General features: G+C 37.2%; 1 protein-coding gene across 14 annotated transcripts in view; it reads right to left on the reverse strand.

Annotated features, from left to right (window-relative positions):
• Positions 1-18,213, reverse strand: part of TENM3 (teneurin transmembrane protein 3) — a 721,265-nt gene that overhangs the window by 74,672 nt on the left and 628,380 nt on the right. For all 14 annotated transcript variants that reach the window (XM_060246485.1, XM_060246482.1, XM_060246496.1 and 11 more), the window contains 3 exons: positions 11,814-12,030; positions 10,327-10,446; positions 9,730-9,991 (listed from right to left, as the gene is read on the reverse strand). In XM_060246485.1, coding sequence (XP_060102468.1) covers positions 9,730-9,991; positions 10,327-10,446; positions 11,814-12,030 — 599 coding nt within the window. The remainder of the gene's footprint in view (positions 1-9,729; positions 9,992-10,326; positions 10,447-11,813; positions 12,031-18,213) is intronic.

An 18,213-nucleotide genomic window follows, 5' to 3' on the forward strand; every position in this document is an offset into this window, starting at 1 on the left:
CTGCCAATTAGTATATTTGCAACTGGGTCTGTTAGATGGTATTTCACAGTATTACATTTGAGAAGTGAGAATACTTACATTAGCAATTTACAGTGCATATGTTTAAAACAGCAATGTTTTTCTCTTTGCTTCTAAAACCAGATAGCTTAGGGAAAAGTTGTTCATATTTTCTGATCAATATTCACTCCTTTCTCATATCAGAAAGTGCAATGATTCAATCTTTTTTTAGAGCCTTTCTTCCCTAAGAAGAGTGTGGGTGATAGTTAGACATGAAGCGTTTCTGCATTCCATGGATTAAGATAGTCAATCATCTTTATTTCATTCAAGACCTCCAACTGGATTAAAAATCACAACCTTAAAGACTGGAGGCTAAAGCTTTAGCTGTAAAACCACCAAGCATACCCATTAAGATGAAAAGATTTCTAAAAAGAACAATTATAAATCTCATCTGAGAATTCTATGGCACCTCTTAGACATAACGGCTCAGTTCTCAGAGGCACCAGATTATCACTTACAGCACCTAAAAGGATAAATCAAGGCTGGGTTAAACCCACATACTAGCTGCCAATACCTGAGGACTTCTTGGAAACATAATCTGAGGTAGTGAATAGCAGCCATCAAGTTAACCTCAGGAATGCTTTAAATGTCGCAGAATCCAAGTCCAGCACTGACCCAATTGAAGCATTGATTTTTGAGATCTGTAAATACCTTCTTTGTCATAAACATTAAGTACCTGAATTTCCAGGTAAAGGCAGAATGGGTTTCACTTAAGTAAGTTTCATTTACCAAAATTATATATTTATTGCCCCTATGAATAGACAGCAAGATCTCCCAGTTCTCTCCTTTTCAAGCCACCCTGCCTTACTACTTGAACCCAAAAACCTCAGAGCTGTTGCCTGAGAACAGAACAGAGACCATAGGGAACTTTCACCAGTGTAAAGTTAAAAAGGTAAAGGTAGTCCCCTGTGCAAGCACCAGTCATTTCCGACTCTGGGGTGACATCGCATCATGTCATTTTCATGGCAGACTTTTTACAGGGTGGTTTACTTTTGCCTTCCCCAGTCATCTACACTTTCCCCCCATTTTACTGATCTCAGAAGGATGGAAGGCTGAGTCAACCTTGAGCCAGCTACCTGAACCTAACATAAAGAAATTATACTTAAAAACACTCCCTTTAGAAGAATTTTCTATAGCCTAGTAATGTCACACTAGTTACAAGGTCATAAGTTGATGTAAAAAGGAATCAATTCACAGGGAATCAATTCACATAATAAATAAGTGATTGTGTTTATTAATTAAAGGTTTAATGCTACTAGCAAGGAAGGAAGTTTTATTCTGATTCATGCCACTAATCTTTGCAGATGAAATTTTGGCCAAAATATTATCATCATAGACTTAATGACTGCATTTATCAGGCAAGTCCCTGTCTTCTTCTAAATATAAAATAAAATTCTGAAAATAATACTAAGGAAATGAATACTAGTGATCTCCTGATGTATTATTTTTAACCATGGCAACAGAAACAAATTTCTCTGTAGTGGCTGGTGTGAAGCCATTTCTGACTGAAAGGGCAGCAAATAAATACCCCCTTTACCCTGTCAGTTGGATATTCCATTAAAAGCTGAAGCCAAATCCAAGTTCTACAGGTTAAAGCAATATAGCTTCTCTTTTCAGAGTTATTGCTGTCCTTAGGTCCAATGCCACTGAAAAAGGTTCTTGGGTCATTCAGCAATAATGCTGTAGCAAAGGACATATGCTTGCTGGGAGCTGGAGGGCCCCCACCAATACAAGCTTCAGCCCAACTCTTAAGGTGCTTTCTGAGCACTTTGGTCCTTATACACATAAGAAAGCAATTGCATTCCTGCTCCCCTGCTGAACAGTCAGTGACATCTCTGATTAAAGCAAGCAGACATGTTGGCACAGAGTATCTCACTAAGGTCTGGTGGTAAATTAATTCACTGGAAGACTAATCGTGAGGAACTCTACTCTTAGTATACAGAGTAATCAGACTCCATCAGCTAAGGGAGTCATTTCATAAACTAATCTTTCTTGACATGATGCTGGGCTGCTCTAAAACTGTAATCTTGAAGGAATCACTTTCCCTGCAGCTATGCTTAATCCAGTGTTTGTTACACATTTGTAAATGATCAAACTCCTAAGACGACAAATCTAGAGCATTTTACTTTGACATAAGCCAGATCAGTTCTCAAACTAAGTTGTAAATTCTTCTTGACCTTTTCAGCCAATCTGTATAGGGGTTCTGTATATGGAAAAGAGGCATGCAAATGTTTTAAATATATAAAATAAAATAAATAAAATTTGTACTTAGAGCTGATTGCTAAACCATTCCCAATAGGCTATAATGGACAATCAATCAGGGGGTTTCTGGGGCTCTGTTTTTTTGAGGTAGAGAAACCAAATTTGCAGCATGGCTGCTGGTGCTTCTCCTAACCCCTCCACATCAAGTTTCAAAAAGATTGGACCAGGGGGTCCAATTCTATGGGCCCCAGAAGAAGATGCCCCCATTCTCCATTGTTTCCAATGGAGGGGAAAAGGGACATGGTCCCTTTAAATCCCTTCACCAAGCCACAGAATGACTTGGCGCCATAGCGAGTGAACTCCAAAGGCAAAATGCAAAATGAAATCCAAAGGCACTTAGGCGGGTAAGTAAACTCTTAAGGCATTTAAACTCTAAATGCCTTGCTGAGAGATCATTCTGACCCTCAATGCAGGAAAAAAGGCATGTAAATGGATGTGGTCCTTTTAAATGCCTGCATTCACTCACTGAGTTGTGCCACTGCTGCCGTTGCAGCACAACTTAGCTTCTTCAAGCTGTGACCACCAAAGGAAGTTCAGAATACTAAGGGGCCAAAGTTTAAAAATAGTTGTAGACAAAAGTACACTTGTTTATTACAATATATATATATAAAAACCTTGTAGGGGCCCAAATGAAGCCCCATAAAATCATCGAAGTGACAAATGCACATGAAAGATACAAATATGACCTGATGCATTTTGGCCGGCAGATGCCTTCTTCAGAGAACAAATACAATAAATTTCCAGTTACACTTATAAATCAATAGACAACTAAACAGGACCTCAAATGGAAAGTTCCAATACGGAAATGAATGGCACAAATTTTGGAAGGCCACAAATGTTTCTGGCCTTATGTCAGCAGCAATTACATATACAGCAAATCACAATTTTGCAAATATGCACCTTTCAGTTTAGGTCCTAAAATCCCCTTATCAGGGCCAGTGTAACATTAGTGATGTACTTTTGTCTATAAAAAGTATGTGCGAATAATTTCAGCTTTTATTCAGGACTCCCTATTCGGTAGTCAAATCATGTAAGAGAACCTGATTTATCTTAATATATATCCAAATAAATATTGATAAGGTATTATTCAGGCATTTATTTGGCTTGGTATATACCAAATGCACACCCCTGTTTGTAACCCCTCCTCCTTCCTTTTATTTCCTGTGCTTAGTTTTCCTGGTTCTGATTGCCTTTGTCTTCTGATGCAAGGTCACTTGAGGTTGCTCTGTCAGGCAGTATACAAGTGATAAAGGACCTGTGAATGTACAGCCAATGCAGCATGCTGTCAACTTAAGTTAGGCGGATGGCAGAAAAAAACTAAATAACTTCTTAAACATCCTTCCAAATCTCAAAATCACATATTACAGCGTGATCATTCTCAACTAAGAACTAAGAATAAATTATTTTTTATAAAGTAAAATGCCCAAGATTGTACTGATTTATCTAGACCAGTGGATTTGGTGAGAGATGCAAGATTTAACAGTATGTATTGTGCACCAGAGATTAAAGCTCAACACTTGAGGGTTATATGTATTTTTGGATGTGTGTAACTTTCATTATGAGATAAGAGTTATATGGGTGCAGAACACGAAGGAGGGAAATACCCGTGCTAGATTTTTTAAGAACAAGTCCTTGTTATCTACATGTATCAATAGCACCAGTGTGCTTTACATGACAATTAGAAAAATAGCTCATATTAATACAATCTAAAAGTTAAAACTTTCCCCCATGAAACAATCTGTTCTTTCAGAGCAATTTACTGCAACATTTGTAAATTATTAATCATAATTGTTTATAGATGTGAATTTAAGACCCTTTATCAGCTATTGCTAAAAATCAAAGCTATGTTGCCATTGGGTAGTATTTTGAAACTGACTTTTGATCTCATCTGCAGCATCCGAATGCACAGGCATCCGAGTGACAGATAACACTGGCTTCTGCTTAATTATGCTGTGTTTTTCTTTAGGCATTCAGTGTACATCGTTGACTTGATTATGCTTCACCCCCTTCTGCCATGTGAATGGCATGAGGGCATTATTAGTCTAAACTACAAGTTCTGGAGAAGAATGTTTTCAAACTCTGAAAGAAGATTACATAACTAGCTTTAGTTTAAATTATGCTTGGTATTACAACATGATATAGGACACGTGCTTCATTGCACTAACATGTTCTTTTAAATGTACTTTTACATTTCCACAGATATATTATAACAAGTGCACATTTAATATTTTAGTAATGAGCCTTCTCATTTGCCCATCTTAGCAACAATGGTAGACGAACAATGATAGGACCATTGCAACAACAGACAACTGATGTCTGAGTATGAGAGTGAGACTGACATTTTCTTACTTATGTGCACATAACAGATAGTACTTATGTCTCTTTGCTTCTTGCATCAGTCATGTTCATATGTATATATTTAATTTTTAAATTTATATCCCACCCTTTCCCGCAAGCAGGGTCAGGGCAGCTTACAACAGAAATTTAGACACCTATTACACATTAAAAATAAAACATCATAAAAACATAACAGTATAAAAACGAAGGCAATACAGCATCACAAACACAGATGGTGAGCCAACAACAGTGTATAGGCAGGCTGATATGCATCAACACAGCACAGTCAGCATTATGATAAGGTGATGAGTAGGCCAGTTAATACCAAAGGGACACCCACCGGATCAATGAAAAGCCTGGTGGAAGAGCTCTGTCTTGCAGGCCCTGCAAAACCTTGATAAATCCCACAGGGCCCAGATCTCCAGTGGGAGCTCATTCCACCAGGTAGGGGCCTGGAACAAAAAGGCCCTAGCCCTCATTGAAGCCAGTCAGGTGTCCTTAGGACCAGGGACCACAAGAAAATGTTGTGCAGCAGATCTCAAAACCTGGGCGGGGGGGAGGGGGGCTCATATGGGGAGAGACAGTCCTGAAGATATGCTGGTCCCTGGCTGTATAGGGCCCTTAAAGGTGAGGACCAACACCTTGAAATGGATCTAGTACGCAGGAGGTAATGGTGCATCTGCGCCCACACAGGCTTCAATGTCAACAACTATGCTGCTGCGTTCTGCACCCGCTGGAGTTTCTGGAGCAGGATCTAGGGTAGCCCCACATAAAGAGAGTTACAATAGTCTAATCTGGAAGTGACTGATGCATGAAACACTGTGGCCAGATCATGGGAAGTAAGATAAGGAACCAGCTGCTGAGCTCACTTCAGATGGAAAAAGGCGGCTTTTGCAGTGGTGGCAACCTGAACCTCCATAGAGAAATCCAGGAGTACCCTCAAACTCTTCACCTCTGTTGATGACACCAGTTGGGTATCATTGAAGGATGGGAGCCTGATCCTGACTCCTGCCCTCCCCAACCCAGACACAGGATTTCTGTTTTTGATGCATTCAGTTTCAGCTGGCTTTGATGCAACCAGGGTTTTTTTGTTTTGTTTTTTAAAAAGCAGGAACGCACAGGAACGCAGTTCCCACTGGATGGCATCAGAAGGTGTGGCCTAATATGTAAATGAGTTACTGCTGGGCTTTTTCTACCAAAACCCCATGTGAAACAATAGCGACACCAGAGGGTGTGGCCTAATATGTAAATGAGTCCCTTCTGGAATTTTCCTACCAAAAAAAGCCCTGGATGCAACCAACCAGCCACAGCCTGCAACGCCTCATCCTATTATTTGGAGGCAGAGCCTGGCCGGCAGTCCATAAGCAGACAGAATGTGTATGAAAATATTTACATGGTAGGGTTCATGGGTATGGAGGGGGGAAGTATGGATGTGTCAAATGAATAGATATTCTCAAGAATGTTTTCTATACTTTTAATTTCCTAATCATGCATCTGACTTACAGTGCAATCCTAAACAGTTACACCCTTATAAACCCATTGACTTCAACAGACACAGAGAAGAATGCATTATAAGAGATGAGATGTAAATTTTTGGAAAATATTGAAACTATGAAAAAAGGAAACTTTGTTAAACACTGAAATATATGCAATGCTTTCTTATCAAACCTAAACTTATTTTGCTGCTTTAACAACATAAAATGCATCATTCATAACTGTGTTAGCATATACAATTGCACTGTTTGGCACAGTTATGAAATTTAGAAATATAAATGTCTTACAGTGCAATCCCTAAGCAGATTTACACCTTTCAAAGCCCATTGTTTTCAATGGACCTAGAAGGGTATAATTCTACTTAGCATTGAGCTGATAGGTCTGTTTAAAGAAAACTGCAGATGTACCAAGTAACAGAAAAAGAAAACCTTAAATTACTGGGCTCTACCCTACACCATTTGGGAAAGTGGGGAAACGCTGAAAATAGGAATGATAAATTTTGTAATAAATAAAAGAAAGGTTTATTATTTACACTTTGACATACTCACTAATATAGACTGCCAGCAGATCTGAATACTATCATCATGCATTCAGCATGCCACATTACTGGTGAACAGATTAATCACTTTACAACCATCAACGTATATGTCATACATGTCTAAAGTATGGATTATCATTATTTAATGCTGTAGATTCCCCCTGCTCAATATGCCCATGGTTGTTTTTCAAGGTTTCATATATGTAGTGTGGCTGCGTACACTACATATGCAGAAGGTTCATGGGAAGTTCATTCGGGCTAAATTCATTCACTGGGCCAGACTGCAGTAACTCAGTATAGGGTTGCACTGTTAATCTTTTGTAATCTAGGACTTTGCTCACTTTTCTTGATTGATATGCTTTATACCAGGGGTGGCCAGCGGTAGCTCTCCAGATGTTTTTTGCCTACAACTTCCATCAGCCCCAGCCAGCATGGCCAATGGCTGGGGCTGATGGGAGTTGTAGGCAAAAACATCTGGAGAGCTACCGTTGGCTACCCCTGCTTTATACATATTTAGCAAATTACATGATTTTCATAGGAATTAATCTTAGCTTCAGCATTCCACATTTCTAAAATGAGTTCATTTTCTGTTGTTTGTTTTTTTTAAATATATTACAACTATGTCATTTGACTTAGAATCTGAGGGTTTGTTCAATCTCTTGACTGATCTGTTTGGTAGGTATTTCAGTTTTTATAACAGATTCATTCATAGTCCTTGGGGCCAGTGTTCATATATGCTATTTTATTTGCGCATATGATTGATATTTCTTTTTAAAAAATGAAATATTTCATTAATAATTAAAACAGAATGTGAACTATATTGGGCAGAGATTATAACAGAACTGTTTATCCTTATTACATTAGGAGAAGTTTGCTAATATAATATATTTTTTCCCCTTGCATTCAATTCTAAAATTTCCCATAATCTTTTATACGTTTGATAACTTTGCAAAATTCAGTTGTATGCTCTGTTCAAAAATGAGAAGCCGTAGAACAAAAAATTTTCAGTTGCCCCAGCTGATTTAAATTCAGTTTCTGCTTCAATGCTCAGTAATGCCAACATGAAAATTAAAGTATATTTTGTTTAAATCAGAAAGATTCCTTCTTCTTCCAGACAAAACTCCCTTATAAGCACATTATCTAAAGAATCTTGCTTGAAAGAAGTAATAGGATTATATTTTAGAATGTCAGATTCATCAATGCAAGGTTGTATAATATGGTATTTAAAAGAATGACTTGTGATACGAGAAATCCACAGTTCAAATCCACCACAGATATGAACTCACTTAGGAAGCTCTCCCCTAAAATATGGGGATGATAATATTAACTTGCCTTCAGAGAAGGGCTGTGGTTCAGTGGTAGAGAATCTGCATGGCATGCAGAAGGTCCCAGGTTCAGTCCCCAGCATCTCCAGCTAAAAGGACCAGGTAGCAGGTGATATGAAAGACCTCTGCCTAAGATTCTGCAGAGCCACTGTCCATCTGAGTAGACAATATTGACTTTGATGGACTAATGGTCTGATGCAGTGTAAGGCAGCTTCATAAGTTTATGTGCCTTAGGGGGATGTGAACAGTACTAAGCAAACTATGCAAATGACTGTAGAAATATAAACATGTTTAAAACCATTCAAACTACTGTAAAAACATTAAAATATTCTATGCAAGTCGTCATCATCGTCATCACCATTGCAGTTTAAAAAGAAAAACATGTCCATTTGAAGGCAAAATTGTGTTTCAGAATATTTAAATGATTCTGCACGGGAAACATGCACAGCAAATTTCTGATATGCTATTCAATTACATTCCCACTAATGACCCAGTCTGTTTACTTTTTGTAATCCTACAAGCAGAGGACATACCAGGTTTGTAGAAAAACTCTGTCTGTCCTTGGCCCCACTGTGTGGATTCTTTAATTCATACTCTATGGCCTAGTTCAGAATTAGATATAATGATAAAATTGGAATATGTTTCAATCATAGGAGTTATGCTTTTGATATACAAGAAGCTGTTTTAATTGTGCTCATTGTCATGAGGATACATGTGACAATCACAGAACTGGATTGGAGTGGTAGACACCATTTGGTCTTCTGCTCCAGACACACAGCAACATATTTTGGAGCCTGAACTGTGCTCCAAATTATGAGAAATGTAAAAATCCTGATAGCCTGTTTAACAATGAAAAACAGCATGGTTCTTGTCATTGTATTATGAAGTTGTGAGATTAGCAGGATACTAGAAAGGTGTCTGCCTTTCTCTGTGTTTGCATCACTGCCACACTGAAGAAAGAAAGGACTACAAAGCATACCAGTCACAGATATGCAGAGGCCTTAAAATTTCTCAAGACTCATGCCTTTAAATCAATAATCAGTAGGTCCTGCTGTCCATTTTTCTCATGACAGTTTCCTTGGAAAATACCTGTGAATGGATACATTGTTCCTACCTTGTCATCAGAAGAAGATACATTTACTCTATCTACATTTTACAAATTTATACCATACTTTCAAATTCCAATTTTGCATTACTCACCACTTTTAAGGTCCTGTGGACATTAACCAGGAATCTAATGCAAAGTCCTACTTAGTAAACTTTACAGATTAGTACTAAGTGTAGTAAAAATGTGGGCTAGAACCACTTTAAACAAACAAAGGTCAACTTACTTGATAGTTGAGAATATCAAACACTTCTAAGATTAATTCATAAGAACATAAGAGAAGCCATGTTGGATCAGGCCAGTGGCCCATCCAGTCCAACACTCTGTGTCACACAGTGGCCAAAAAAAAAATTACACACACACACACACATATATACCCACACTGTGGCTAATAGCCACTGATGGACCTCTGCTCCATATTTTTATCTAACCCCCTTTTGAAGCTGTCTATGCTTGTAGCCGCCACCACCTCCTTATAACAAACATACTTACAAAAGAGTATTTTATATTACTCAGACTCTTCACCTTGCTAATTACATGTTTGCCTGTTTCTTTAAACAATATTTTACAATAAATCCAGTGGAGGTATTTGTACTTAGTTTGTACTGTACCTGTGTCTCAGGAATAATAGGACTATCCTCAGGAGAAATCCTGAACAAGGTTGACAGGGGTGATGATACAATGACAGGATTTGGCCTCACAAATCCACTCAGATCACAGCTGGGAATGTCATTCTCTTCCTTCTTCATAACAAGAGTATCCATGACATAAAAAACATTCCATGGAATCCAGACCGTGTGGTATTGAGTAAGGAATGGGGACCGTTCAAACACCAGAGTTAAAGACGCACCACCATTGGCCACCAAGTCAAACCTAATATAAACCAGATAGCTATTAAGATATCTTGTATTTACATCCTTGCCCACACTTATACTGCTATGATTCTAATTTCTAGCAAAATACTTCATTCTATTCCCTTCAGAGAAACTATAATTAATTTAATGTACATCACAAGCATTTTCAGTCATATGTAAGAATTGTAATGAAGGGATTTTCTAAAGTATTCCACATATTTAGTAAGTATAATTTGAAATGCTGGCCCTTTTATTTTTCCTCCCATGTATAGCTTAAATGAACAAAAATTCTGAGTGACTAAGAAATTACATTCTTTAACCTCTAAGAAAAGAAGAAAATGGCAGCAAACTTACATTCCATCTTGACGAGTGATAGTGTACCCATAATCTGGATAATGTAAAAAGGAGACATTAACTCCAATTAGTGGTGTTCCGTCTGCTGTTAATACTTGGCCTCTAATGACAGATGCAAGACTGTAGGGAAGAGTAAACATAAAAACACGTTTTCTCAAATTAACACTTGTACAACAACTCTTAGCCTAGTGTACAGAAGCACATGCTTGCTTGTTAGTTCACAAAATCACACGCCTGTCTAAAACATGACATTTTGAAGGGTGTATCTAAGATGTGGTGCACTAAAAAAATAAAAAGTATGATTGTAACAAACCTTTGTATCGTACAAGATACTGGCTGCATCTTGGCACCCATATGCAACTTTGTTTTCTGAACTGCTGCAACTTAGTGGCCAATTTTGCAACCCTGAATATGTTGTTTTGGCAGGAGATTTCACTGACAGGAAGAGAACTTCTAGGTCAATGGCTAAATTCAAAGAAATATAAGGAGCACCCCCACATGCTGCAGGATTTTTGTTTTCCCTTTCCAAATATCAGCTTCCTGTGCTGCACTGTGAGCAGCATTTTAAATTGCCTGGATTTTAAAAGCAATTTATGATATGCCGTGGTAGGGAGGGGCTGTGGTTTGGAAAAACACAACTTCCCATGCACAATCCCTTGATTGCACATAAAGGGACTCCCCAGACTACAACTAAAGCATTTTGAATCAGTATGCTAAATTAATAAATTAACAATGATTTTTTTAAATTTAAATTATAAACTCAAAGCTTTCTTTCTACCCCTCTCATCTTTTGCTCTTCCCTAAAGAAAAGTGTTTTGCCAATTAATTTTAAGCAATCTGTAAACCTGCAGGGGCTGAAAAGTACAGAATTTAAAGGAGTAATAAGGAACATTTGTGTAACAACTTTTAATCAACCGCTGTGCCCAACTACATTAATGCAGCTAAATTACTGCAGACGCAGGAGTTCTGTGTAAATCATCTACTTTCACTCAGTAAGGCACAGGACACCTGCTTTCAGTTACAAGCCTATTTTCAGGTATATTACTGCTCTGCAAAGTGCCAGGCAAACAGCTTATGCAATCATACTGTCATGCAGTTAACAGTTCTATTACATTAATTCATAATTTATATTATTTACTGAGCTCAGCTTTAAAAGTGCATTGCTGCCTTCCCTTCGGAGGCGTTTTCATCACTTTGATACACTTCCAACTGTGCTAACCCAAATCAGCTGGGTCAATGAAGATTTATAATCCTTAATGGAATGCCCTCTTCCAACCTAGACACCATACACAGTATAAGGGCCATGTACTGCAATACCTCAGTCTCTTGGAAGTTTTGTAAGCAACAACCTTGCACTCATTAAACTAAACAAACAACATAAGAAAACTTAAGATTTTGCAGCTTTTCAATTGCAATGATGTCTAGCAGCCAGAACTGCAAGACTACAATATAACACTACACATTTTGTACAGCAAGGATGCAATCACCTTTTATTGAACGGGCTTTCCCCAGGAATGACATGGGTGCTGTCGGGTCCTATAAGAAAACTGATCCGATCATAAAAGGATTTGGCAGCCTGCTGAGATGGCGATTGCTGGCTTTGGCTAATAATATCTTGTGGGTCAGGAAGTCCACGACAGTAGGGTTGGTTTTGGCAGGAGCTCTGCAAACAGCAGTCAGGATCCATGCAGTCAATTAATCCATCTACAGAGAAAAAGTCAGAATAAAAGGAACACTACATCTTCCTGTTCTTTTCCTCTTAATGAGCAATTAAAGACAATTGTGATACTCAGCAGTTTTCACAATGTTGTAATAAGCAAAAACACCAGATTTTAGATTTTTTAACAAAGTGCTACTTCATTTGCTAACAAGGAATAAAGGTCAGATCTTATACTAAGCAATTATCTGATAGCAATGCAGAATTCTGTCCATGTTGCAAATGACATGTTTAGAAAATTGCCTGTAAAACAAACAAAATCACACAAACAGTAAACTGGAGAAATAGCAAAAATACAGCAAAAGAGTATAAAATGCAGGAATAACAAAACTCTTACAAAAACATTACAAATTTTACAACCGAACAGCAAAACTTGAAAATTTAATGGCTTCACAGACAAGGATTTACATCTATTTACTGTACAATGCATACCCATCAGAATGAAGGTATGTATTTCAAATAGTTTCTCCTAATTTATGCAGATCCAGCATTAGGCTGAATGGCATCTAGTTTCATGGATTCACCAAGGATCCCTTTTAAAAAATCTCTGTTACATTTACTGTATTCCAGTCCTCTGGGAGGGAGACTGATTGCAGTGACAAATTGCGCATAGTAGTCAGAAGACAAACAATTTAACATTTGAGTTCAGGTTTATGCAATCTAAAGCCAATATTCAGAATGCCTTCTCATCATTTCTATTTAACTCATTTCTTTAGACACTGTTCCCCAAAACAGCATTTCCAGTTGATTTTTAGCTTCTGATATGTATGGAAAAAATGTTTGTCTTAATGTTCACTGTAATGTTTTGACTTCTTTAGTGTTCACTGAATGAACTACAGTTTGATCTTGTTGTAGAAACAGGGACAAGCAGCATTTATAAGCTGAGAACATCAGCACCCCTGTAGTACTGTCGAGTAGATAGAGGCTGACACATGACCAACATATGTTTTTGTGGCAGCACTGTCTTTCATGCTGATAGTTTATATGGAGATCGCATTATTTTCCTTACACCTTTCTCTTACACTGAATCTGCAGATGGTAATAAATCTGTATGGTACAGACAAAAATCTCTTTTTTAGATCTGGCCATAAAAGATGGCTGGTTCTAGGCATCTGAGGCTGGAAAGCAACTGGCTTAATGGTGTTTTGAGAAGTGCTATCAAAACAAAGGATTTCTACACAGAAAGTACATGTGTGACATAACTTTTAAGTCTGTGTCTATAGAACTCCTACATCCAGTGGAGATTTGAAATACAGAAATCTCCTAAATAAACTTTATCCTACAATAATGACAATGGATCAGTGCGGTATTTTGCTGGACTATTCTCCCTGAAAGAAACATCAAGATCATGCTGAGATGGAAGAAATACCCTTGTTTCTCTTCTTAGGTGCATACATATATAAAAAAATTCTCATTCTCATAATGAGTGCAATCCATGACTCAGCAGTTCCTGCCCTCACTTCAGTCATGCCAGTGAAGAATTGGCCATCTGACAACTCTGAGTCAAGCCCTGATAGAAACAAGTTACAAAAACTTCAGGATTTCTCACAAAGGCTGACATACCAAAACACACACACACACACAAAACCCCAGACAAACAAAAACTAACTACACGGGTTGTGAATTGTAGTTGAGTTTTGTTACATTTCAAGATGTTAGAAATATGCCAGATTTTGAATCACTGAAAGATTTCATTTCAGTGACAGCACAGATACAGCTAGCACACATATTGCTGATTTATAAATATTAAATAATTTCCAAGGGGGTTCAAAATAGCTTTTATGTGAGGTTATTTAGCTTTCTAGAAAAGCAGGTAATTCTAGCTTGGCTGCTTCCTGGAGCCTATTTAAAGCATTTGAACTGCAAGTAAGCTTTAAATATTTAAGAACATTTATGAAGATGGATTCTTCCTTCAGACGAAAAATGGTACCAGCGCAGGTGATTTTCCATGCTCTTTCACACCGAAATGCAATCCCTTTAAACAAATTGTATCTTAATGCAAATCAGATAATGATGAATATTAGCTAACAAACATTACTTTTTGTATTTTTAATAAATGGGTGCAGGATATTTCAAGATGATATCCCAGCAGATTAAAGCCATCATCTCTAGAAAATATAATTTGGTGAGTAATTAATCTGAAATGCTAAAAAAAGTTCATTAATTAGCTCAAAGGACAAAGAAAGGAAACCACAACTACAGAAATATTTCTGAACCAATGTAATATCAGTGCAATCCTAAGAACACTTTCCAAAGCCCCACTGAATAGACTTTAATAGGATTCTGACTAGACCAGTTTAGGATTGCACTAAATTGGTCATTATCCATTCTCTCACAACTACAAAAAGGCAGAGATTTTGTACATAAAAATATTGAAATATAACCCACGTCCATAAAATGCTGGCTAACTGATTTTATTTCCCCCCTAAGCTGTTGTATGATTGTACGTTATAAATTACACTAAATGCACATTATTGAAATGAAGGTTTTTAAATGAAAATGAAAGAGTCCTTAAAATCCAAAACAACTTACAAAGTATTTGTGAGAGTGTATTTCTTTCAATTTTTCATAAAAGTACACTGAAACAACATCCAAAGAAGCCATTTACATTTACTAATACCATGATTAATATTTCAGATTAGAACTCTCAAACCAGCTGGGAGATGAATCAGATTGTCAGTACTCTATATTGACGTACTGAAGCTCTCCCTAATGTCAGCCACGCTTCTCTGATCCTTTATTTTTACATGTCCGCTTTACTTCTTACTTTCTAGAATTTTTTAAACTCTATCATTCCTCATCTAAGAACCCTGAAAACATATTCAAGCCTAGAAATGAAACAAAAGAAGCCTCCTTACTGCACTGGAAAAACAAACTAAATGTGCCATTAGAATGTATGCAACATCTGTTGGACATAGTTGTCTTTGTTCTGTATATGTGTTCTATAACTCCAATTTCTTTGCTTTTTTGTGTGTGCAAGAATGCATAGGAACACCGTTCTGGCTCACTTGGCATCAGGGAGTGGCCTAATATGCAAATGAGTTCCTGCTGGGCTTTTTCTACAAAAAAAGGCCATGCTTCTTTGTGTCTGTCTTGTCTACTCAGATAACAGGTCCTTGGTGACAAAACATATTGTTTAATGGCTGAAGATCACTTTGTACAGTGGGCACACAATTGTGTAGTTCTTAGCACCACACAATTAAATGTCATCAATACAAATATGATTAAGTAATTAGGTCTTAAAGAAGACCCTGCATTTTATGGTCATGACCCAAAGAGATGAATAAAGAGAGAGAAAGCGCGACAGACCGACCACAGGCACTTGTATTTTTTCCTAACATTTTTGCTTCAGTACCTCTGTGAACTAACCTCAAATAACTCTAAAACATCAGGTTTTAAAAAGTTACTTGGGACACTAATTATTAAAGGGAATGCAGTAGAGAAATCTGATAAGAAAATCATAAGGCATGTATGGATTTGATACATGCATATTTCTATGAGGCATCTTACCTTTGCCATTGCAGCTCTATAAGGAGCTGAAATATGAAAGCCTGTAAAATAACTCAGAATCTTTTTTCAGTCTTCCCCAATTGAAAGACTGGAAATGTTACAGAACATTTTAAAACCATTTTGTTTTTAGGAATCAGTGAAATATTTTTAAAGACAAGTTTACTTAAAATTCTTTCTAAGAACTGGGCAGTGTGATGATTTTTATGTAAAAGGATCTATATGTGCAGCATGGGCATCTACAACATCTTTTCCAGGGCATGTTTATTGTTTAATTTTGGCCATGATATGACATATGGGTTGCATCCACTGGATTATTTTCATGTGCTCAATGGGGAGAGGAAGATCATTGCTATCAATTCCTTCCCTTCCACAGCGGAAAAATGCAATAGTCCACTGGCACCTTAACGACTAACAAAATTTGTGGCAGGGTACGAGCTGTTGTGAGTCACTGCTCACTTCTTCAGATACTCAATGAGCAGTGACTAACAAAAGTTTATACCTTGCCACAAATTTTGTTAGTCTTTAAGGTGTTAAAACTTTTGACTCTTCTACTGCTACAAACAAACTAACATGGTTACCCATCTTGATCTATCGCCTTCCATAGCATACCTTTGACTGTCCCTTCCTGGTGATCTTTGGGGTCTTGACCTCAAAGTTTTTATCTTGAGTAGAAAGCCTACAGAAGTCACAAAGGGCTCTTGCACGAGCCTTCCACTCAAAAAGGGACACCTTTAGATCCAACTGTATGTGTTTACACACATCAAGTTGTGCACTAATGAAGCATTCAGTACTTAAATTTCCCATCTTTCAGAGTAACTTTCTAGTCTCACTTGTTGTTTAAGGTGCGTGGACATGTTATGTCAGAAGAATAATATAAATATGTAATAAGTATACATTTGATCTTAAAGCCCACTATCCAGGGGTTAATAGCTTCCAACATTCCACTAAAAGAAGAGGAGACATGTCCAAGTCACATATCATTGCCAAACAGTCCCTCCCCCCCACTGCTGAAGGCTCTTCTCTATCCACTGTTTTTGTTTTCTCCGACATAGCCTATCCAGCACTGATATAAACAATTTTGCCTTTTACACACACATACATATATCAGCAGTTCAAAACGTATCTCTGCAACAGTACACAAAATCCACAGACTTCAACACAAGGTGCTTCAGTGTTTATGCATGCACATTACCAACAGGATATACCCAACTAGAGATTTAACTTCAGTTCTTCTGCAACTGGAGAAAGTCAAGGAGATAACATTTTAACAAGGGATTCCCAACAAGGAAATCTAGGTACACAACATGATTTCTTATTTACTAGGGTCAATTACCAGAAAACATGGCCTACCCTGGTAGAGACAGTAAAGGCACGTGGAAATTGTTTAACTTTTGTGGTCTGTACCTATGCTTTAAATAGTGATTAATTGTATTTTATTATTGGAAGTTTGTGGAGTAGTCGAAGAATGATCAAACCACAGAAGTTTTTAAAATGTATTATTAGACAGTTGAGGGCTTTACTTTGTTTGCTTTTATGCTTCTGTGTTGTCCTGCAGGCAATATTTAGCTCAGTTGCCAAAGAAGGATGCTCAAATTTAGTCATTCATCTTTGTTACTTTATAAAAAGCGAATGTACATCTGGCGTGTAGACTGTGGGTCATAAAACTGTGTGAGATTGACATCTTCTGAACTAATCAGCTGGAAATGCATTTTTACAAGCCTCTCCACTCACATCAATCAGGGAAAGAATCTCATTTTCACCAGCCAAGATATGGGGACACACTGTTTGTTATTTTTCTATGAAGTTTATCAGCTACTTGCCCAAGCGAGTGACGGATGGTTATGAATCTGGCTTCCTCTAACTTGTGAAAACATTTTTCATTCTTTCTCTGTATTTATTCAGCTAGTGCTTTCTACCAAGTTACTCTGTTGCCCTAAGTGTAAAATAACAAAAGTGGGATGCTTTGGCAAAAATTAGTCTGTTTTAGCTGAGTCAAAATAATACCTGTACTTGATAATGCACCAACTGTTTCTGAATAATTCTTTAATCCAAAGAAAATTGCCTATCTTCTAGTAAATGAACATACTAGAAGATAGCCTTGCATCTAAGAATATCTTTATTTGAAGTCTCAAGTTGAATAACTTCCCAATATAACTTTGAACTGCAAACCTTTATAATTGTCATTATATAAAATTCTTTCAAATAAACATATGATTAATTTGAATACTGTGTGCACTTTTGATCTCCCTGTTTCATGCAGATATAAATAGAAGCATTACAGATAAAATGTGCCAAATAATCAGAGGTTATAAGAAAGGGATAAAAAGATTTAAAAAACCCCTCTTCATCTAAGAAAGGAGGCAATTAAGAGAGAACAATTGCAACACGTAGATCATCTTGATGGAGTTAAGAAAAGTTAACACACAGTAATTCTTTACCCTTTACACATATTAGAGGACAAATAACAAAATGCACAAGATAGCACCTCTTAAATTAGACAGCGGTATTTGCCATGTGGGATACCAATTCCATACTAGATGAAATAACAGACAATACTTTATCTGATTATTTAAAAAATCCTGACATTCAGAATTGACTGGAGTATCAATAGCAATTGTATTGTCTGTTCAAATCATCTAAAGAAACAGTAGAGGTTGAGA

Source organism: Heteronotia binoei, chromosome 9 (genome assembly GCF_032191835.1).
Source record: "Heteronotia binoei isolate CCM8104 ecotype False Entrance Well chromosome 9, APGP_CSIRO_Hbin_v1, whole genome shotgun sequence".
Taxonomy (NCBI): domain Eukaryota; kingdom Metazoa; phylum Chordata; class Lepidosauria; order Squamata; family Gekkonidae; genus Heteronotia; species Heteronotia binoei.